Source organism: Rhodotorula graminis (genome assembly GCF_001329695.1).
Source record: "Rhodotorula graminis WP1 unplaced genomic scaffold RHOBAscaffold_3, whole genome shotgun sequence".
Lineage (NCBI taxonomy): Eukaryota > Fungi > Basidiomycota > Microbotryomycetes > Sporidiobolales > Sporidiobolaceae > Rhodotorula > Rhodotorula graminis.
This window is the reverse complement of record NW_017264930.1, coordinates 531,444-550,784: the sequence shown is the minus strand read 5'-3', so window position 1 is coordinate 550,784 and position 19,341 is coordinate 531,444. Positions and strand designations below refer to the sequence as shown.

Genomic DNA, 19,341 nt, shown 5'->3' with positions numbered 1-19,341 from the left:
GCAATCGCTCGCTCTCTCTCGACCGGGCAAGCACAGCGCGGCTCGGCAGGACCCTGTTGAGCACGAGAGAGCGACAGCACCAACCATGGCACCGCGACTGCCCTTGCCGACCTCGCCCTCGCTCCCCGTCGCCGCGCTCCTCCCCCGCGGCGAGCACACGCCGTTCACCCTCGTCTACGCGTCGCACGGTCGCTGGCCCCTGTCGCCCGATGCCCCGCCACCTGCCGCCACTACCGCCTCGCCTCGCCGCCTGCGCGTGTGCGTCCTCGAGTCGTCGTGGAACCCGCCCCACCTGGCTCACATCGCCCTCGCCCAGCACTGTCCCGACGCCGACGCCCACCTGCTCGCCCTCACGATCGGGCACCCGGATAAAGGCCGCATCGACGAGCGAGTCGCGGCCGTCCGCGTCGAGATGATGCGCGCCGCCGCGCTCGACTTGGTGCGCCGAGCGGCCGACAGCGGCGACAAGGCGCTCGCCAACGTCGCTGTCGCCGTCACCGAGGCGCCGACCTTCACCGACAAGAGCAGGCTCCTCCGCGGCGAGCTCGACGCACTCGTGCAGGCGCAGAGCGGCCACAGCGAGGACGAGGTCCGCCTCACTTTCCCTGTCGGTGCGTCCCACTCTCTCTCGTTCTCTCTTGCGTGCGCTCATACAGAGCTCGAGTCGCTCACCTCGCTCTCTCGATCGCAACGCAGGCTGGGACACGATCCTGCGCATCTTCGCCCCTCGGTACTACCAGCTTCCCGCACCCTCTCTGCCGATCCAGATGCAGGCCCTCCTCGGCGACGACGACTCGTCGCTCGTCTGCGCCCGCCGCGGCGACGTCTCGCCGCAGGACGAGGCCGACTTTCTCGCGTCGGACGAGGTGCGCAAGTGGGCGCAGCAGGGCAAGGTCGAGGTGTTTGACCTGCCGGGCGAGGCGCAGGGCGTGTCGTCGACGAGGGTGCGGCAGGCGGTGCAGGAGGGGCGGTGGGACGACGTCGCGAGGGACGTGCCGTTCGAGGCGGTCGTGGGCATCATTCGGCGAGAGGCGCTGTATCGAGACTGAAACATAGAGATGCGCGTTTCGAGTTTCACCGAAAGGCCTGCGGCACAGAGAGGGGGTACTCAAAGGAAAGGGAAGAGAGAAACGAGGAACGCCCGCTTAAGCGTCCTCGGTGAACAAGAGAGTGCGCTCGACGAGGACCCGCCTCTCGCCGTACTTGCCGCGCCGAACGAGTTCGCGCGTACAGAACACCTCGACGTGCATCGTCTCGCCGCTCGGGACGGGCACGCCGGTCGTGCCCGACCACATCGACGCGTTGTCCGGGATCGACGGGAGCGACTTCTCGCGCTTGCGCAGGGCGCGAGCGGCGAGAGGAAGAAGGACGGGCGAGACGGCGCCCGGCGAGGCCGAGCGTGCGGCTGCGAGGTTGATTGCGAACGTCGGCGGCGACAGGGACGGCGTGCGACCCTTTGGCGACGCAGGCGTCGAGTCGCCGTCGGCGACGACCGGCTCGGGCGAGCGGCGGTACATCTCCCAGCCCCAGTCGGCTCGCCACACTCCGCCATCGGCGCCCTGCACGTCCTTCTCCGTCGTCGACGCGCCGTCCTGCCCATCCCCTGCCGCGTCGTCAAAGACGGACGTCGCGACCGTGAACGTCGACGGGGCCGCCGACGCTCGGACCTCGTCGAACAGCGGCGACGCGACGTGCGACGGCTGCTCCGACGACGACGCCGACGACGTTGTCGCGAGGGACGACGACGAGGGAAAGGCGAACGCCGAGAAGGACGGGCGCGCCGAGAGGACGATTTGGGACGGGACCGACGGCGCCGGGAGCGGGTCAAAGATGACCTCGCCCTCGAGCGACATGGGCGTCGTGTGCGGCATCGCCGACGCGCCGCGGATCGCGAGGCCCTCGAGCTCGAGCTCGGGGCGCGAGTGCGCCTCGGGCGTGTCGGGCGAGAAGTACGACAGGAGCTCCTCGCCCCAGTCGAGGGCGCCGCCGCCGCCGCCGTCGTGCTCGCGCCCGGGCATGCTGATCGACTGCCGCGAGTAGACCGACATCGACATGTCCGAGTGCATGCGCGTCGGGCGGCGTGGCGGGTCGATGTACAGGACGGGGCGCGCCGTCGTCGTGGGCTCGTGCGCACGCGTCGACAGGTGGTCGGTCGAGGTCTGGACGGGCCCGAGGTGACCGTCGGACGTGCTGTCCGACTCGAGGATCGGCGACAGGTGGTAGGGGATCGAGTAGCGCGAGGCGAAGGTGTCGGCGCCGACGAGGGAAGGGCGGACGAGGGGTGGGGAGGTGAGGGAGGGACCGGCCCAGGCGATCGTCGACGACGTGTCCGAGGCGACCGACAGGCGCGAGGTACTGGCGAGAACGGGCATCGACTGGGAGCGCGTGCCATCGAAGTCGGCGAGCGTCTCCTCGCCGTACGAGGCCATGCCGGTCCACGACGGCGGCATCGCCGTTGCCGCCCGCTCGCCGTCCGAGAACTCGTCCTCGACGTCGTCGAAGGCCCTCGACTTGCCCTTGTCGAGCTCCTGGGGCGAGGACGACACGGGGCCGCCAAAGTCCCACGCCGCGAGCCGCATCTTCTCGTCGCCGTCGAGCGGGAGCGGCTTCGAGGTGAGGTAGGGCGACGAGCGCGACGAGCGCGATGCAGGCGAGTGGTGGGATTTTGCTGCTGGAGGGAGAGACGTCAGGTCGCATCCCCTTGCAGTGGAACAAAGGGGGAGGTGGGCACGCACCCACGACGGGGGACAGGTGTGGAGAGAGGTTGAGCGGCAGCGACACGCTCGCCTTGCCCTTGAAGTCGACGGGTGCGCTCAGCCGCTTCTTGTGTGCGGCAGGAGCCCTCGGGCGGGTGTCGCTCGACGTGGTGGCGACGGGCGCGGTCATCGGCGAGTTGCCGACCTTGGTCGACGCGGGCTGGCGGCGCGACGGCGGCTCGCTGAGGCGTTTGGAGCTGGCCGAGCGCTCGAGGAGGCCCGTGAGGAAGGAGCGGGTGCGGCCATGGCCACTCGGCGTCGAGGCGGAACGCGGGAGGGGCTTTGCCGAGGTGGTTGAAGGAGGGGGAGGTGGAGAGACGCGCGAGTTGAACGCGGCCGAGGCGAGGGGGAGGGTGCGACGGGTGGCCGACGTGCGCTTGTCCTTGCTCGAGACCATGGCGGTGTAGGTCGAGCGGCAGGAGGGTGGTGGGAGCGAGACGAGGGGGGGGCGAGGAGCGAGCCGTTGGAAGGGACGACGCACGCGCCGTCTTCGCACGCGTCCGAGCGAGACAGTCCTCGGCGAGGGACCGGGGCCAGACCGGCTCGCTTCCGCTCGAACGGGCAAAACCTTCTTTAGCGGCGATCAGGGCTCGGTAACAGCACTGCGCCCCTGCTGCGGCTCGACCTTGAACGCGACCAGCTCTCCGCCACGGCCACGGCTCACGACAAGCTCGCACTCGCCTGGCTCACACAGTACGGCGAACGCTGCCCATCGCCCGACCTCGACTGCCCCGGACCCGCTCGCGCCCTCGGCACCTGCGACGTCGTCATCTCGCGCCCGCTCTCCTCCGAGTCGCCGCTCCTGCGCCTGCCGCGCGAGCACCTCGACTCGCCGCTGCAAGCATGCTGCCCTTTGGCCGCCCTGCCGTCGTCCACCTCGTGCGCACCGCGCCTTCCTCGCTCGTCGCCGCGAAGTTGCACTGACGCCGACCTTCTCTCGCAGACCGCCGACTCGCCCTCGCCGTTGACGTACGAGCACGGCCTGTCGCCGAGGCACACGCTCCGGGTGCACGACGTCGAGGGTGCCGGCCGCGAGTGGGTCGTCGACGCGACCTCGTCCAAGGTGTCGATCTGTGCGTCGCGCCGTCCTCTTTCGGCGACGAACCCTTGGGCCCTCTCCTCCTTCTGGCCTGACCCGACGTGCTTGACCCTCAGTCAACAGCTCGGACTTGACCCTGCGTCTCGCCGGCCGCATCGTCACGTCGACCGTCGAGGTGTGGGCGTCGCGCAACTTGACGCTCGTCGTCGGCGCACCAAGCCCGGTTCCGCCCTCGACGACGACGGCCGACGACCCGCTCGGCACCCTTCAGCTCGACCCCGAGCTGCACGACGTGCGCGTGCGCTTCTCGTCGCCGACCTCGATTGGGAAGATCGTCCTCGCGCCCCTCCTCACCGAGGACGCAGCCGGCCACCGCTCGTTCGGCTTCTCGCAGCTGAGCTTCCAGGCCGGCGATGACGAGCCGTTCGTCCTCGTCGACGACGAGGGCCGGTTCAACGACCCGCGAGATCTCGACGCGGTCAGGTCGCCTCTCGACAATGAGCAGCACCTCGCTCGCCAGCTCGTCTTGAGCCACGTCGACGGCCGATGGAAGCTCGAGGGCCTCGCACGAGGAGAGAAGGACTATCCAGTACTGTCGTAGAACGCGCGATTGCAATTGCACCCTGTCTAGATGAATCTGCTACGCCGAGAGCTCGTCGCGAGCCTGCACGATCGCGAACCGCTGCCCAGGCTCGCACACGGCGAGCGCCCGGTCAAAGTCGCGCTGCGCCCCGTCGAGGTCGCCGCACGCGGCCCGCAGCTCGGCGAGCGCCGCTCGGACCGTCGCGACGTCCCTGACGCCGCCACCGCGAAGGCGGAAGGCCGTCTCGAAGTCGTGCAGCGCGAGGCCGAGGTCGCCCCTGCGCGCACAGGCACACATCGAGAGGTTAGTCAGAGACGGATCACAGAGAAGGAGAGAAAGGCGAGGACGCACTGAGCCGTCCGAGCCGAGGCTCGCAGGAAGAGAAGCGGGTACGCCGAGACCGGCAGGCCGTCCTCGCCGAGCCGCAGGACCGGCGCACCGCTCGTCCTCCTGCCAAAGCACTCGTCGAGCTTGTCCTCCTTGATGCCCACCTTGCGCAACAGGTCGATCGCGTCGTCGAGCTCGGCGAGACACGTCGAGAGCGTCTCGGACGAGAGCGACCCGCTCGTCTCCTCGTCCTTAATCTTGGCGAGGGCACGACAGGCTGCGAGAGAGAGAGACCGAGGTCAGGGCGAGTCGATTGAGCATGTCAAAAGAGAAAGGAGAGGACGGACCGAGCGTGTACGGCTCGGGCGGATCTTTCAGGCCTGCCGAGAAGCCAAAGTCGGCGAACGCCGACGAAAAGTCGCCCACCTGCGTCCGTCGAGAGGGTCAGAAGACGTGTCCGGCTCGCGAGAGGAGAGGGAGGTGCGATGGCGACGCACGTGGCAGTAGGCCCAACCCCTGGCGAGGTACTCGAGGTCGCAGTCGGCGTCGCCGAGCCGGCTGCGGTACGCCTTGCCGTTGCGCACCGCCGCGTTGGTCGCCGCGAGGTCGGCTTGTGCGGCCTTGGCGTCGCCCGACACGCCATGGAGCGAGGCGCGCAGCGAGAGGGCGAGGACGTCGTGCGGGGTCGAGGCGAGAACGAGGTCGACATCGCGAAGCGCGGCCGTATTGTCGCTGTCGAGGCGGCCGAGTCAGTACGAGGTACGAGAGACATAGACGAGAGGGTAGGTGAAGAGAGAGAGCGGGAGAAGAAAGGAAGGGAGAGACGCACTGCATCTCCTCGAGAACGAGCGCACGGGCCCTCAGGGCATCGACGTCCGGCTCGTGCACGTCGCGCTCTCCGTCGACGCCTCGCCTGCTCAGGTCGACGGCGACGTCGAGGTCCTCGAGCGCCTTGTCGAGGAGCCGCAGGCGGTAGAAGCACAGCCCTCGCCGGACCCGCAGCGAGACGGACGTTGGCTCGAACAGGAGGACGTGCGACAGGCGGTCGACGAGGTCGGGCAGTTGGGCGTAGTTGCTCGATTCGTACAGGTCGAGCGTATCGCGACGGTACGCCTGGCGCCGCTCTTGCCACTCGGCGCGCCGCTCGGGGAACGACTTGAACAGGGCCTCGCGCAGCTGGACGACGTCGCCGACGATGACGAGCGGCTCGCCCGGGTCGCGCAGGTTCTTGTGAGTGCCCGTGCCGGCGACGAGCGACCACCGGTCGTGGATGAGGCCGTCGTTGGCGAGTACAGGGTCGACGAGCTCGGTGTCTGTGAACGGGTCGCGCGGGTGGAACACGATGGCGCCCGGCGGCAGGCGGTCCTTCTTGCTCTTGGCCTTGTTCTTGCTCGTACGCATGCTCGCGTCGTCGGCGCTCATGCTCGGCGGCGCGAGCGTCTCGCCGTCCGAGTGCGCGACGCTCGTCGCCAAGGTCGTCGTCGACCGACGCCGGCTGAAGAGCGAGCTCGCGCGCGACGTGGCCGGCGCGAAAGGATCATCGGCCGCAGTGGTCGCGACGCTCGGCGCGTATGACGAGACGCGGCGGGAGGTGGACGAGGAGGACGCGGTCGGGCCATAGGGAACAGGAGGGACGGAGGTGGACCGGGCGGGTTGGACAGGTGGCGGACCGTCGACAGGCGAGGCGAGCTCCTCCTCCTCCTCCTTGATGCGCTCTTGAGCGGCGAGCTGGTCGACGAGCGCCGAGATGATCTTCTCGGCCTCGCCGTTCTTGAAGCCCCTCCTCGGCCCGCGCTCGCTGCCGCCGACGGCCTCGTACGCCTCCTTCTTGAGCTCGGTGATGGCCTCGTGGATCGCCTCCTTGGTGCTCGTGCGACAGACCGTCTCGAGGTTGGTCGGGAGGCCCTCGAGCGTGGTTTGAAGCTTGACGACGCCGGCTCGAGTATCTTGCAGCGCCGAGAAGATGGCGACCGCCATCTTGGACGCGAAAGCTGCAGACGACAGAGGCGTGAGCTCGAGGGTAGAGCGCGAGGGAAGATGGCAGGGGACGGACCTTTGGTGAGGCGAGCGTCAAGGTCGGCGAGCTTGTCCGAGGCTCTGCAGGGCACGCAGACGAGGTCAGGCACGCGCTCAGTGGCAGTCAAGACGAGAGAACTGTAGACGTACTGTAGAGCTGTCCATATTGATCTCAGGCGCTTGTCGTTCGTGATGAGCCAGCTCTTGGCGGCGGTAAAATCGCGTTCGATGCTCTCGAGCCTGCAGGGACCGCAAGGTCAGGGCGCGCGCAATGACGAGTAGAAGAGAGAGGACGCACGCATCGTTCTTGCCGAGTCCGAGGATCTCTTCACGGGCCTGCAGGCGCTCCAGCGAGATCTCGAGGTTCTGCGAGAAGCCTTCGAGGATGTCGAGCAGGGCCTTGTTTCGCTGCAGGCGCGACGACGACGAGTCAGTCCAGTCCTTCAGGGGCACTGCGGCGGCAGCGTAGGGCGCACCGAGTGAACTGCAGGGGGAGATGAGTTAGTATGCGGGACGAGGTGCAGGACGGCGCGAGAGGAGGGAAGGGAGAGGGGGGATGGGGAGGGACGCACCTGCGTGGTACTCGTAGAGCGTCTTGACGATCTGGACACAAGCCCCAACCGCTGAGAGAGCTTCAAAGGACATGGTCGACGAGGTGGCGGGATCTGGCGGTAGGCGTGCCGGGCGAGACGCGGCGGCGGCGAGTCGGCGGGGAGGCGAGGCGAGCGGGACCTCGAGAGCGCGCGCGTGCTCAGACGGCGGAGCGGCGGGAAGCAAGGGGGGTGTGAAAGTGAGCAAAGGAGCAGGCTCGAGGCGCGTCGGCCGAGGGACGGACAGGAGCGAGTCGTTCGGCGACCGGCGACAGCGGAAGGTCCGGCAGTGGAGGAGGGAGCGTGCGGCCTGGTCGTGCGCGTCGACGGGCGCAGTGTAGCTAGGCCAGCTGTGGCTCACTCGGGCGCACTGGCTCGCCGGCGGGCGGCGGCACAGGAGAACGCGGCGAGGAGGAGAGAGAGAGAGATGCGAGCGGAAGCAGCTGGTCGCGCTTCACCTCTCCCCGCCCTCGCTAGAGCACAGGTGAGCACCTGCACAGTCTACAGTGCTCCCCTGAGCTATCCCACCGAGCGCAACGACCTGACGAGCTGTCCTCCTTCTTCCCTCCCGATCCACCTTCATCATCATCTCGCTCGACCTGGACCCCACCTCGCCCTCGTGGACACCCGCGCGCGCGTCCAGCTCGATCAGACAGCTCCAACAAGTGCGACTAGCCCGCGACACAGCAACCTCAGCTCGGAATGGCGGCACCCTCGTCCTCGGTCGCCCAGCTCGCGAGCTGCGTCGGCGGCATCTACGTCTCGTTCCTCGTGTGGGCTCTCGTGCGTCCTCTCGTCCCGCCCTTCTGTCGTATGAGGTCACGACAGCTGACTCGCAGCCCCACAGTGTCAAGAGCGGAGTGCGTCGCCCTCTGTCTCTCTCTCTCTGCCTCCTCGCGACCTTGCACGGCGCGCGCCTATGAGCGGTATCGCTGCGAAACCTCGTCGAGCTAACCCTCTCTCCCTCCACAGTCTCGACGACGCCGTACCTGTCGAACGACACGTTGCCGACCAGGGACAAGTTCCGCTCGGTGCTCTTCGTCAACACGATCCAGTCGGCCTTCTGCGTCTTGACGGCCACGGCCTACCTCGTCCTCACCAAGCGGCGCCCGGGCGTCTCGTGGCGCGAGGTCTTTGGGCTGCCGCGGGCCGCAACGCCCGGCGCGCAGGTCGTGCCCAACGGCGCCAAGAGCGCCAACGGCCTCCTCGGCTCGAACGGCGTCGACAAGGCGCCTCGTGCGGCCCAGCCGAGCGCGTCGCGCCTGTTGCGCCTGTACGCCTTTGTCGCGTTCGTGTCGTCGGCGGCGGCGCCGTTCGGGTTCCTCGCCCTGTCGCACATCTCGTTCCCGACCCTCCTCCTCGGCAAGTCGTGCAAGCTCGTGCCCGTCATGCTCATGAACATCCTCCTGTACCGCCGCAAGTTCCCCGTCCACAAGTACCTCCTCGTCGCCCTCGTCACGGTCGGCATCTACGTCTTCATGGCGTTCAAGCCGGCAAAGGCGGGCAAGACCGGCAGCGGGCGCGAGTCGAGCAGCCTCCTCGGGCTCGTCCTCCTCGCCGTCAACCTCGTCCTCGACGGCGTCACCAACGCGACCCAGGACCACGTCTTTGCGTCGTACCCGGCGCTCGACGGGCCGCAGATGATGTTCTTCATGAACCTGTTCGCGACCGTCTTTACCTCGGTCGCCCTCGTCACGCCGTACTCGCTCCTCCCTGCGGTCCTGCGCCCCGTCGCCGCCGCGTCCGGGACCCACTCAAACGAGCTCGGGTCGTCACTGGCCTTCATCGCGGCGCACCCGGCGGTCAAGCTCGACATCCTCCTGTTCGGCCTCACGGGCTCGATCGGCCAGATCTTCATCTTTGTCACCCTGTCGCTGTACGGGTCCCTCACGCTCGTCACCATTACCGTGACGCGCAAGATGGCGACCATGCTCCTGAGCGTGTTCGTGTTCGACCACAAGCTCTCCAAGGGCCAGTGGGCCGGCGTCGGGCTCGTCTTTGGCGCCGTGGCCATGGAGGTGCGCTCGCCTCTCTCCCTTTCCTGTCCGTGTTCGTCGACGATCGACAATGGACTGACTCTCGTCATTGCTCGTCGTGCAGGCCGTCATCGCGCGCCGGGAGAAGAAGAACAAGAAGGTCAAGGCCAAGGAGACGTGAGTCGAGGTCCGAGCGCTCGTTGTGCATCTCTTAGACTCTCTCGCACTGCATCTTGTCGTTACGGTCCTGTGTCTCTCTCGGTCTGCAGCACTCGAGAGAAGCGTCTGTCGCTCTCGCCTCCTCGGAAACAGAGAGAGAGAGAAAGTCGCAAAAGTCGTTACAGCGACGCGCGCTACCACTGCGCAGTGGGCCTCGACGGGTCGTACTCGACGTGCTCGGCCCCACCAGGGGGAAAGATAGCCTGCGACCCGCTCGGACTCGGTCCCGGCGCCGTCGACGCCCACGTCACGCCGCCGCCGCCGCCGCCGCCACCGATGCTGCCGCCGGCGCACTCGGCGAGGAGCGACCCCTCCCAGCCGCCAAACGGGTCGAAGCTGGGGCGGCGCTCGGTCGAAAAGTCGAGCGAGTTCCACAGGTCGGGGAGGGCGGCCGAGTCGTGAGGAGGCGGAGGAGGGTGGTGGTGCGAGTGCGAGTACGAGGTCGAGGCGCGCAGTTGCGGGTCGATGTGAGAGAGGTAGGGGTCGTGGGCGTAGCTGGGGTCGTGAGGAGGGAAGACAGGGGAGGAAGGGTCGAAGGTGGGCATCGGGCGCTGGATCGGCGGCTCGAAGGACGGGTGGAAGGGTGGGTGCGGCGACAAGTGCTCGGGCCCGTCCATGGCGCTCGTGCTCGCCGACGAGTGTGTCGCCGCCGGATGAGGGCGCGGTGGAAGAGGAGGAGGCGAGCCGGCGTTGCGCAAGAAGCTGTTGAGCAAGTTGACGCCGATCTGGACGAGGTTGTTGTCGGTCGAGCCGCCCTTGCCCAGGACGGCGATGCACGCCTTGACGTCGGCGTAAAGCTGCCGCTTCTCGTGCAGGTCCTTCTCCTCGCGGTAGATGGCGACGAGGATGATGCCCGCCGAGACCGTGTCACTCGTGACGTGCCTGTCGAAGCGCAAAGGATCAGGAGGGCCATCGAGACGAGACAGAGAGAGAGAGAGAGAGAGAGACGCACCAGGCTCGGTCGAACAGGGCGGGCACGACTCGTTGACGCTCGGCGAGAATCGCTCGGGCGCTCTCGAGGCAGATCTGCGCGAGGAAAGGCGTCAGTGTCGGCGAGCAGAGGGGCGAGGAGAAGAGGGGACGGACCTGCCGCGACTTGAGGTAGGTCGAGTCGGTGTAGCTCTTGCGCAGGAAGCACCGATGGAGCGTCATGCGGATCCTCGGAACGCCGACGGCCATGTGGTGTCGCGCCCAGTCGAGGTACGGGAGCTGGTCGTCGAGGTCGATGTACTGCGGGTACGGCTCGGGGGTCGCCTTGAAATGCGGGAACGAGTCGATGAGGCGCACAAAGTCGCCGTCGGTCGCCTGCACGAGCTTCCACTGGGCGTCGAGCGAGGGCGAGGACCAAAACTCGCGGTTGAACGTGCGGACGAGGCGACCGAGGTAGTTGACGAGGATGTGCCTGTGGCGCAGGGGGCGTCAGGACGACCGACTAGGCGAGAGGGAGGGGCAAGAGTAGGGACGTACACCGATTGCGAGGTCATGCAGTGGAACGGTCGAGGCTTGAAAGGCTGGCCCTCGAGCAGGTCCTCCTCGTCGAGGTTGGCTTGCGGCGCCGAGAAGCCTTGAGGCAGGATGAGCGAGTAAGGTTGCTGCTGAGCCGGCGAGAGTCTGCGTCAAAGGCGGCAGAGTCAGGTGCGGGACACTCGACGAGACATGCGAGGACGAGGGACGCACGCAATGCCGAGTTCGAGGGCGCCCCAGACGGTGCGCCCCAGCTCCCTTTTGCGCAGACCCGGCGGCGGTATCTTGCCCTCGTCCTCGGCGCCGAGCACGTGCAGACCTCGGGCTTGGGCGATGTGCAGGCCCATGTGGAGGAGCGAGACGAGGTGCGACGACGCGCCAAAGTTGTTGGCGCACAGCGTGAGGATGCAGATGGTCTGGAGCGACTCGAACGTGTGCCGCGTCATGAACTCGCTCAGGTAGAGCGCCTCGAGGGCGGCCGAGAACCATGCTCGAGGGAGCTCGAGGCGTTGTTCTGTGGCGGGAGGGAGAGGTGAGCCAGGTCCTGCTGCTCGATGACAGACAAGGAGAGCGGACGCACGAGGAGTAAAGATGCGGTGGCGGTCCCAGGCGTCGCCAAGGAAGTAGGCGCCGGTCGCAATGACGGCAAAGTAGGTGCTGAGCCACTCGAGGCTGACGTCGTCGTACTCGCCGCGCTGAACTGCGGCGAGCCACCGGTCGTGCTGCTCGAGGTACGGGATGCGGTGCAAGGCGCCGTGGATCCAGCCGCACAGGCGCAGGCTAAGGTCGACGAGGGCGCGCGACTGGTCGACCGGGACGAGCGACAGGAGATAGTGCAGGCGGGCTGACCGGCTGACGCCTCGCGATGTCGGCACGAGGTACGAGACGTCGGGTGAAGCTTGTCGAGACTGCGAACGAGGGAGGGAATGTCAGGGAACGGGTCGCGTGGGCGCAGAAAAGGTTCGCTCGGGCCCACCCTTTTTGTCGGTCGCCCGTCTTGAGGGCGCTCGATGCCGATGGACGTGAGGTCGCTCGCGATGATGGTACTGTCGACCTCGAGCTGCGACGTGCCGATTGAGGGCGTGGCGGGAACGACAGGTATCAAGGATGGCGGGTCCTCGTCGAAGCCGGCCTGCAGGTCCGCCTCGGTCGGCATCTTGCCCGTCAGGTTGCGGATCATGCGCCGCAGGGCGCGGTTCTCGAGCTGATAGTCGGCCGGGCTCCACTCGCGCCGCGGCAGCTCGTTCGTGTCGGCGCCAACGAGCCGCCCCTTGACCTGCACGACCTGGGGACGGAGAGGGTCAGCTCTGGGAGGGGCGAGAGAGAGGGAGAGGGAGAGAGAGGGACGCACCTCGCGCCTGCACTCGTCGCCGATGCCCTTGCTGATGCAGCGCTTGCACGGGAAGACCTTGTCGCACTTGATCTTGCGCGCCGTACAGGCCGTGCATGAAGATGGAGCCCGCTGGGTCTTGCGCGGCACTGGGCCGGCCTGCGACGGCTGCTGGTCGTGCTCGCTCATGGTGGCGAGCTGATGTGGGTGCTGAGGCGCGAGCTCGACGAGGCGTGGGCGCAAGATCGGGGGTCGGACGACGCGGGCGATGAAGGTGAGGTGTGGGGGTAGGGCAGGCGAGGGCGGCGTCGCAGGGCGGTCGTGCGAGTGCAGCAGCCTGTCGAGAGCAGCACAGCAGGCTGTGAGGGCGCAGCAAGCCCAGCGGGGGTGCGAGAGACGGACAAGGGTCGTGCGGCGGCTCGAGGGCTCGGACGTTCGTCGACGACCCGGCCGAAGACCCGAGGTTTGCCTTCTCGCTCTCCTTCTCGCTGTCGTTCTGGCTCGAGCAGAGGAGGACATCTGTGTTACACTCAGGATGCGGCGACTACAGTGAGAGAGAGGAGAGAAAACAAGACTCGAGAGGTTCGAGGAGGTTGACCAAAGAGCGGCAGCCGACCTCGCACGACGACGGCGCTACAGCTTGTGGAGGTACTCGACTGCAGCGACGCCCGCTTTGGCGTGCTTGTCCCGCCACACCTTGAGCTCGCGCTCCCTGGGCTCGAGCTGCGGACGGACGAGGGGACTCAGCGACCGATCGAAAGAGGATTGCGAGACGGCGAGAGAAAGAGGGACGCACGTAAGGCATGCCGAGCAGGTCAAAGATCTCGCGCTCGCTGTTGACGAGCTTGAGCGTGCCGGGCTTGAAGCCGTTCGGGTTCTGCAGGTGAGGAAACGCTCGTCAGGTCAGGCCTCGAGGCGACGGTGCAGGAGCTCGTTGACGCACCTGGTCTTCCGGCGCGTACTGTGAGGAGGGACGAGAGTCAGGGGTTGTACGACGGGACAAGGGAGGAGAAGGCGAGGACGCACCGCTTGGCCGAGCCCGTACTCGTTCAGGCAGAGCCCTTTCCGCTTGGCCGTGTGGCGCAGGAGCTTCATGAGCATGGCGTCGCCGCTCGAGCCGAGGAGCATGTACGGGTACGAGTGATAGGGCGCGAGCCGAATGTCGATGCGGCGGAACGACTTGTGGCGGGGCAGGCGGATGAGGCCCTGCGAGCGCGACCAAGAAGGTCAGGGTCACGTCGGCTCGACTTGAGAGGGGAGAGAGAGCTTGACGCACCGCATACTTCTTGCCGCCGGACATGAGCTGGTCCTCCTCGGACACGAGCTTCTGCTTCTCGAGCTCGGCGACGATCTGGCCCATGAGCGCCTTGCTCACCTCCTCGTCGTCCTTGTCCTGGAAGTCGGGGTGGCGGACGGCAAAGTCGATGTCGCTCGAGAAGTCGACGCCGCGCCGGTACGAGCCAAGGACCTCGCACTCGAAGCGCGAGTCGACGGCGGCAACCGCCTTCTCGAGCGCGACCTGGAGCTTCTCGACCTCGGCGCGAGGAATCAGGCGCTGGATGTCCTGCGGGCGCCGGGGGTACGACCATGTCAGTGCCCTGATGCTCGCTGCCAGACTGATCGGCAGAGGTGAGAGCGCACCTCGCGATGCCGCAGCCCGATCTTCTGCGCCTTGTTGAGCTTGATGTTGTCCGAGTCTTGCCGCTTCTCGAGGTCGGCCAGGGTGCGGCAGCCGGCGTCGGCGTACTTGAGGGCTCGAGTCGGACCGACGCTGCGCGAGAGGGAGACGAGGCGAGGTCAGGGCCGATGCGCATGAACGAGGGAAGGCAGAAGGAGAGACGGACTTGTAGATCTGGAGGAAGAGGAGGACGGCCTTGTCCTTGGCGCTCAGGCCCTTGAGGCGCGACACCCGTCCCTCGAGAAGGCGCTCGCCGATGCAGGTCCACGGGACCGTGAACTCGGGCGCGAGTGCGCCCTCGAGGTCGGCGAACGTGACCCGCTTCGACTCGCCGGCTTCGAACTTGTGGAAGAGCGGATAGAGCGCACCTGCAGGCAGGCAAAGGCGTGAGCTACGAGGCGGGAAGGAAGACAAGAGGGGAAAAGGGGAGGAGGAGGACGTACGGGCTGCATCCTTGAACCCGGTCGCCGCTGCGCGCGACTCGGTGTTAGCTCTCGTCCTGCGCGACGGGAAGAAGGGGACTATTCCGACGCACGCTTGGCCTTGACGTTGTTGTAGAGGTCGAGCAGCTCGAGGTCGCGCAGGTCGGCCATGATCTGCTTGAGGTCGATCTCGGCGTCGGCGGGGATCTTGCCGCGCAGCTCGGCCATGCGGCGCTCGGCGACGCTCGAGAACGATGAGGTCGAGCCGACGGGGAAGCTGAACGGGTTGTTGACGGCGGGTGGGCGAAGGATTGACGAGCTCGAGGCGGGTCGGGTGAAGAAGCCGGTCGGGCGGGCTGGCTTGCGGCTGGGCGTGCGGCGAGCGGTCGAGGATGCAGGCGCCGGCGGCGAGCCTTTGTCGGACCCGCTGTCGGCGACCGCCTTGACGTCGGCGGCGACGCCCGGTTGCTCCTGCTCGGGGAAGGCCGAGTACAGGGCGGCTGCTCGGGGCGACTCCCAGAACTCGAGGCCGTGCTCCTTCAGGCGCCGCAGCTCTGCCCTCGTCGTCTCCTCGCCGCGCTTGCAGAAGCGCTCGTACCGCACCGCCCTCGAGAGCGGGTAGATGCCGAGGCGGCGGGGCACGGTGCGGCCGGCTTGCCCGGGGAGCATCTCGTTCGAGCTGAAGAAGCCGGCGTTGGTGCCGGGGAGGTAGGGCTCGTGGGCGACGACGTGCGGCCGAGGAAGGGAAGGTGGCCGAGAGAGGGTGGACGGGCGAGGGCGATTGCGAGGGCCTCTGAGGTACCGCAAGACGGTCAGTCGACAGGGCATGGTGCGCGAGGTGGAACAGAGGACGCGAGGACGCACCGAGTCTGGCGAGGTTGACGAGCTGCAGCTGGACGAGAGGAGGACAGGAGAGAAGTGAGGCTGAACGGACAGGAGGCGTCGCCGAGGGCGCGAGCGGCGACGAGGTGGAGAAAGGCGTCGACGGCGGCGCGAGCACCCGGGGAAGAAGCCCGCTCGCGAGTCTCTGACTTTCCGCATCGACGAGTCGAAGCGTGGTGCGGGCACAGGTGCTATTGCAAAGGACCTGGTGAGGCGAGAGTCAGCTGTGGAAAGGTTGGACGCGCCGAGACGAGGAAGGCGGGGGAGGAGAGGGAGAGGGACGACTCACAGGCTACAAAGGGAGACGCTCAGAGCACGCAGTCACTCGACGACATGCTGAAGCTAGACCGAGACGCTGCACAGCCCGGCTCGAGGCCCATGACGGCGACAGGGAGGGAAGGAAGTCGGCGAGGTTGATGAGGCGAAGGCGGAACGAGGGCGGCGCAGGCGGGCAAGGGCGAGCTGGTGCGGGGCGCAACAGGTGCTGAGAGAGTGACTGGCGTGGCGCACAGTGTCGCGTGCGACGTTGGCGGAAGAACGACGAGGCGAAAGGCTCGCGACCCCCCTCGACAGCTCGTCGAGCACTTGGGCAGCTCACTAGTCGCTCTCTCCTCGAACGAAAACGACAGTACGGTACTAAGATGCATCGACGAGAGGCACTGAGGCTAAGAAGAAGGGGAACGAAAGGACGAAGACGACGAGACGAGGGGAAGACGAGGCTCTAGACAAGCGCGGGGACGGCGCTCTATGTACAGCACGATGCGAGGGGGCGGGAACGACGACGGGTGTGGACAAGGACGGAGGAAGGGGCAGGACGAGGGCGAGAGCGGCGAGAGCGGCGAGAGCGGCGAGAGCGGCGAGAGCGCGCCTCACGCACGACGAGCCGTCGACTCGGGCGCCTCGGACGACGAGCCCGACGCGCCGACCTCGTACGCCGTCGGGTCCCTGCCGTCCCACGTGACCCAGCGCATGACCTCCTCGAACGGCGCGCCCTCGCCAATCATGCTCTCGCCGTGCTTGAGGCCCTCGAACACCTTGAGCCCTCCTCCGCCCGGCTCGTCGCCGACCCGGCGCGGCGCGCGCACCTCGCGCATGCCGTTGCGGCGCAGGTAGACGCGCACGCGCTCGGCCGACAGGATCGAGTCGTCGGACGCGAGGAAGACGGCCGTCTTGTGCGCGTCGGCGTGCGACGGGATCTCGTGCGGCCACAGGAGGTTGGACGTCCACGAGAAGGTGCGCGACAGCATGAACGAGACGCCGAGCTCGCGCATGACGAAGTAGCTGTAGGTGTGAGGAAAAGAGTCAGTGCCGGATCGACGAGGTTGAGCCCGGAAAAGGGGGGCTCGAGCGACGAGGGAGAGAGGGGGAGAGAGCGCGTCGACGCACCGCATGAGGTGCTCCATGGGCTTCTTGGCCGGCGCGTACAGCGCGTTGTAGCAGACCCACGGCTCGTACAGCTGGAACGCGACCGGGTCGACGAAGCACGACCGGGCGACGAGGTTCGGGTGCTGCTTGAGCAACCAGCCGTGGACGATCTGCGATGGCGCTCACCGACGAGTCAGGGGCTCGCTCCGTACAGTCGAGACGAGGAGAAAAGAGAGGACGCACCGAGCCGTTCGAGTGGCTGAGGACCGTGCATCCTCCCGCACGCTCGTCGAAGCCGTGCTTGCGCAGGACGCGGTCGAGGCCGGCGGCGCAGTCCTCCTGCTCGACCGGGTCGAGGTAGCCGGGCGAGAAGATCGACATGCTGATGTGGGGCTGGAGGAGGACGAGGATGGGCCGGTTGCGGACGGCGCGCGACTTGGACAGGACCGAGACGAGGGTCGTGTCTGCGAGGAAGGGGCGGCGTCAGTCGGCGCGCAGGACGATGAGGGAGAGAGAGGGACGCACACTGAGCGAGACCCATGCCGAGACCGTGGATGAAGACCAAGGGCTTCTCGTCCTCGGGCGCGTCCTCCCTCGGGGACCAGCCCTCGGGAATCTTGACGAGGTACCGCGTGCCCTGGTCGTCGCCCTTCTTGAAGCCGCGCGCCATGGCGATGCCCATGACACTCTTCTGGAGGAGGAAGACGACGAGGTACAGGAGGAAGGGCCGGCTCGTGACGCGGACCGGGTCGAGCGTGAGGCGGAGCGGCTTGACGGCCGGGTTGCGGCCGGGAGGGAAGACGTGTGCGGCGCGAGCTCTGCGACAAAGGGAGCGTGTCAGTGTCGATGTCGAGGACCAGGAGAGGAAGAGAAGGTGGGACGCACTGGACGAGTACGAGGCAGTGGTGCACGAGTCCGAGCCGGTCCGCCTCGACGCTCTCCTCGGTCCTCGTCCTCCTCGCCCTGACGCGCTCCTCGACGTCGTCGTCGCCGCTGCTGCCCTCGTCGCCCGACTCGTCGACGTCCGAGTCGCGGTCGGGCGCGCCGTCGGCCGTCGTCAGGACGGGCCGCCCGGCCTTGTCCCACTCCCTCCTCTCGTCCTCGAGCTCCTCGAGCGGGCACCCGTACATGCTCCACGCCAACCAGTCGGCCATGTTGAGGCGGCCGATGGCGTCAAAGTCGCACCCGCCGAACCAGAACCGGAGCAGCTCGCGGAACTCGAGCGCGCGCGGGTCGGTCGGCGACAGGCGCGGGAGGAAGCGCGTGTGCGGGTGCGGGTGCCCGTCCGGGTGCGCGTGCTGCTTCTTGGCGGCGTGGACGTCGACCGGGGCCGAGGACGACGGCGGGTACGACGGCGCGGCGCCGGCGGTGGGCGCCACGAGGGGGAGGACGGGCGCCGTCGTCGAGCGCGGGCTCGCGCCGAGCGCCGAGTCGAGCGTGCGCAGCGACAGGCGCGACATGTCGCCGCCGAAGCCTTCGTCGCGCGAGTCGAGCGACGAGCGCGAGCGCGACGGCTCGACGGCGGCGGCAAGGTGGCGCGAGGTCGACCTCGTCGGCATGCGGGACGACGACGACGACGACGAGGGCGCGCGAGGCGACGGGTCGTCGGTGCGGAGGACGGGAAGGACGCGCGCCGACAGGTAGTCGCTCGAGGCGCTCGAGCCACGAGCGCGGCCGCCCTTGGCGCCGCTGGGCAGGTCGGCCGTGCCCAGCTCGGGCGTCGACGCGCCGTCGCCTGCGCCGGCCGCCGCGCGACGCCGGCCCTTCTTGGCCTTGACGCCGGTGCCGGCGGTAGCGGGAAGGTCGCTGTCGGAGCCGCGCTGGGCCTCCTCCTCGTCGCGCGCGCGCTCGGCCCAGTCGTCCTCGAGCTTGTCGGTGCCCGACGCGCGCTGCACGGTCGCGCTCGCGCCCTTGCGCTTGTCGGTGCGGTCGACGTGGTCGTCATCGTCGTCGTCGGGGCTGCTGTCGTCGGCGTCGGCGTCGAGGTCGAGGCCGTTCTCGAGCGAGCGGAGGAAGAGGGCGCGGAGGTACTTGCGGCCGTGGCGGTGCGGGGTGCGGAGGGCGTTGCAGCGGATGGCGACGAGGCGGTACCCGACCGAGAAGACGCACTCGACGACGCAGTAGGCGAACGTGCACCAGTGGAGGATGCGGAGCGGCGACGTCGACGAGGTGGCCGGGGCCGGGCGCGACGAGGCGAGCTTGGGGTGGAGGGTGACGAGGGTCCACAGGACGTAGGCCCACGCGAGCGGGGTGATGACCCAGACGATACCGATGGCGAGGAAAGTGGCGGCGAGCGAGAAGTGGAACGAGGCGTGGGTCCAACCGCGCTCGAGGGTGGCCTTTGAGGGGCGGAACCTGCGACGGTGGTGCGAGTGAGGCCTGGACCTGGGCGGCGGCCTGGTGGGGGTGCCGATGTGGCTCTGGCCGCGTCGTGCGGCGAGGGTGGGCGCGTCGGGCATGTTGTGGGTTGGGCGAGACGGCGAGGTTGGTGGTGGGGAGCGGGGGGTCGAACGAGAGGAGGGGGCGCGAGTCGGTGGGCGTGTGCCCTGGGTGCGGGTAGGCGGTGCTGCTCTAGGTGTGCAGGTGGCTCTATCGTCGGACGAGAGGCTGTGGGAGGAGAGCGAGAGGCCAACTGATCGAGGACCTTCGTCGCCGATTCGACCGACCGCCGACGACGACGACGACAACGACGAC

At 68.0% G+C, this 19,341-nt stretch overlaps 7 protein-coding genes across 7 annotated transcripts; 3 read left to right on the top strand and 4 right to left on the bottom strand.

The window, feature by feature from the left end:
• Nucleotides 1-85: 85 nt before the first annotated feature.
• Nucleotides 86-1,076, top strand: RHOBADRAFT_51865 (uncharacterized protein; the record flags this gene model as incomplete). The annotated part of the gene is made up of 2 exons (XM_018416056.1): nucleotides 86-611; nucleotides 697-1,076. The coding sequence occupies 2 exons, from the start codon at nucleotides 86-88 to the stop codon at nucleotides 1,047-1,049; spliced, it is 879 nt and encodes a 292-aa protein (XP_018272929.1). The 3' UTR covers nucleotides 1,050-1,076.
• On the bottom strand, nucleotides 1,050-3,153 carry RHOBADRAFT_51864 (uncharacterized protein; the record flags this gene model as incomplete). Its single annotated transcript, XM_018416055.1, has 2 exons — nucleotides 1,050-2,668; nucleotides 2,736-3,153. The coding sequence occupies 2 exons, from the start codon at nucleotides 3,151-3,153 to the stop codon at nucleotides 1,146-1,148; spliced, it is 1,941 nt and encodes a 646-aa protein (XP_018272928.1). The 3' UTR covers nucleotides 1,050-1,145.
• Nucleotides 3,154-3,487: 334 nt separating this feature from the next.
• RHOBADRAFT_51863 (uncharacterized protein) lies at nucleotides 3,488-4,431 on the top strand. The gene is made up of 3 exons (XM_018416054.1): nucleotides 3,488-3,635; nucleotides 3,700-3,829; nucleotides 3,912-4,431. Exons 1-3 carry the CDS (start codon nucleotides 3,600-3,602, stop codon nucleotides 4,394-4,396), a joined length of 651 nt encoding a protein of 216 aa, XP_018272927.1. The 5' UTR covers nucleotides 3,488-3,599; the 3' UTR covers nucleotides 4,397-4,431.
• Nucleotides 4,432-4,435: 4 nt separating this feature from the next.
• Nucleotides 4,436-7,366, bottom strand: RHOBADRAFT_51862 (uncharacterized protein; the record flags this gene model as incomplete). The annotated part of the gene is made up of 10 exons (XM_018416053.1): nucleotides 4,436-4,655; nucleotides 4,730-4,982; nucleotides 5,053-5,131; nucleotides 5,203-5,437; nucleotides 5,535-6,696; nucleotides 6,759-6,802; nucleotides 6,872-6,961; nucleotides 7,020-7,129; nucleotides 7,198-7,205; nucleotides 7,294-7,366. 10 exons carry the CDS (start codon nucleotides 7,364-7,366, stop codon nucleotides 4,436-4,438), a joined length of 2,274 nt encoding a protein of 757 aa, XP_018272926.1.
• Nucleotides 7,367-8,013: 647 nt separating this feature from the next.
• Nucleotides 8,014-9,468, top strand: RHOBADRAFT_42089 (uncharacterized protein; the record flags this gene model as incomplete). The annotated part of the gene is made up of 4 exons (XM_018414004.1): nucleotides 8,014-8,094; nucleotides 8,159-8,171; nucleotides 8,284-9,329; nucleotides 9,412-9,468. 4 exons carry the CDS (start codon nucleotides 8,014-8,016, stop codon nucleotides 9,466-9,468), a joined length of 1,197 nt encoding a protein of 398 aa, XP_018272925.1.
• Nucleotides 9,469-9,640: 172 nt separating this feature from the next.
• On the bottom strand, nucleotides 9,641-12,489 carry RHOBADRAFT_51860 (uncharacterized protein; the record flags this gene model as incomplete). The annotated part of the gene is made up of 8 exons (XM_018416052.1): nucleotides 9,641-10,388; nucleotides 10,459-10,532; nucleotides 10,593-10,908; nucleotides 10,974-11,117; nucleotides 11,184-11,484; nucleotides 11,551-11,878; nucleotides 11,947-12,255; nucleotides 12,322-12,489. 8 exons carry the CDS (start codon nucleotides 12,487-12,489, stop codon nucleotides 9,641-9,643), a joined length of 2,388 nt encoding a protein of 795 aa, XP_018272924.1.
• A 444-nt stretch (nucleotides 12,490-12,933) lies between these two features.
• On the bottom strand, nucleotides 12,934-19,106 carry RHOBADRAFT_51859 (uncharacterized protein; the record flags this gene model as incomplete). Its single annotated transcript, XM_018416051.1, has 15 exons — nucleotides 12,934-13,023; nucleotides 13,097-13,177; nucleotides 13,244-13,261; nucleotides 13,327-13,506; nucleotides 13,577-13,864; nucleotides 13,942-14,071; nucleotides 14,145-14,346; nucleotides 14,422-14,448; nucleotides 14,514-15,193; nucleotides 15,265-15,286; nucleotides 16,160-16,563; nucleotides 16,669-16,817; nucleotides 16,891-17,111; nucleotides 17,173-17,465; nucleotides 17,533-19,106. 15 exons carry the CDS (start codon nucleotides 19,104-19,106, stop codon nucleotides 12,934-12,936), a joined length of 4,359 nt encoding a protein of 1,452 aa, XP_018272923.1.
• Nucleotides 19,107-19,341: the final 235 nt, after the last annotated feature.

Coding starts and splice junctions, on each gene's coding strand:
- RHOBADRAFT_51863 (XM_018416054.1), top strand. CDS start 3,600: ATGCTGCCCTTTGGCCGCCCTGCCGTCGTCCACCTC. Junction 3,636..3,699: donor GCCCTGCCGTCGTCCACCTC/GTGCGCACCGCG, acceptor CTTCTCTCGCAG/ACCGCCGACTCGCCCTCGCC. Junction 3,830..3,911: donor CTCGTCCAAGGTGTCGATCT/GTGCGTCGCGCC, acceptor CTTGACCCTCAG/TCAACAGCTCGGACTTGACC.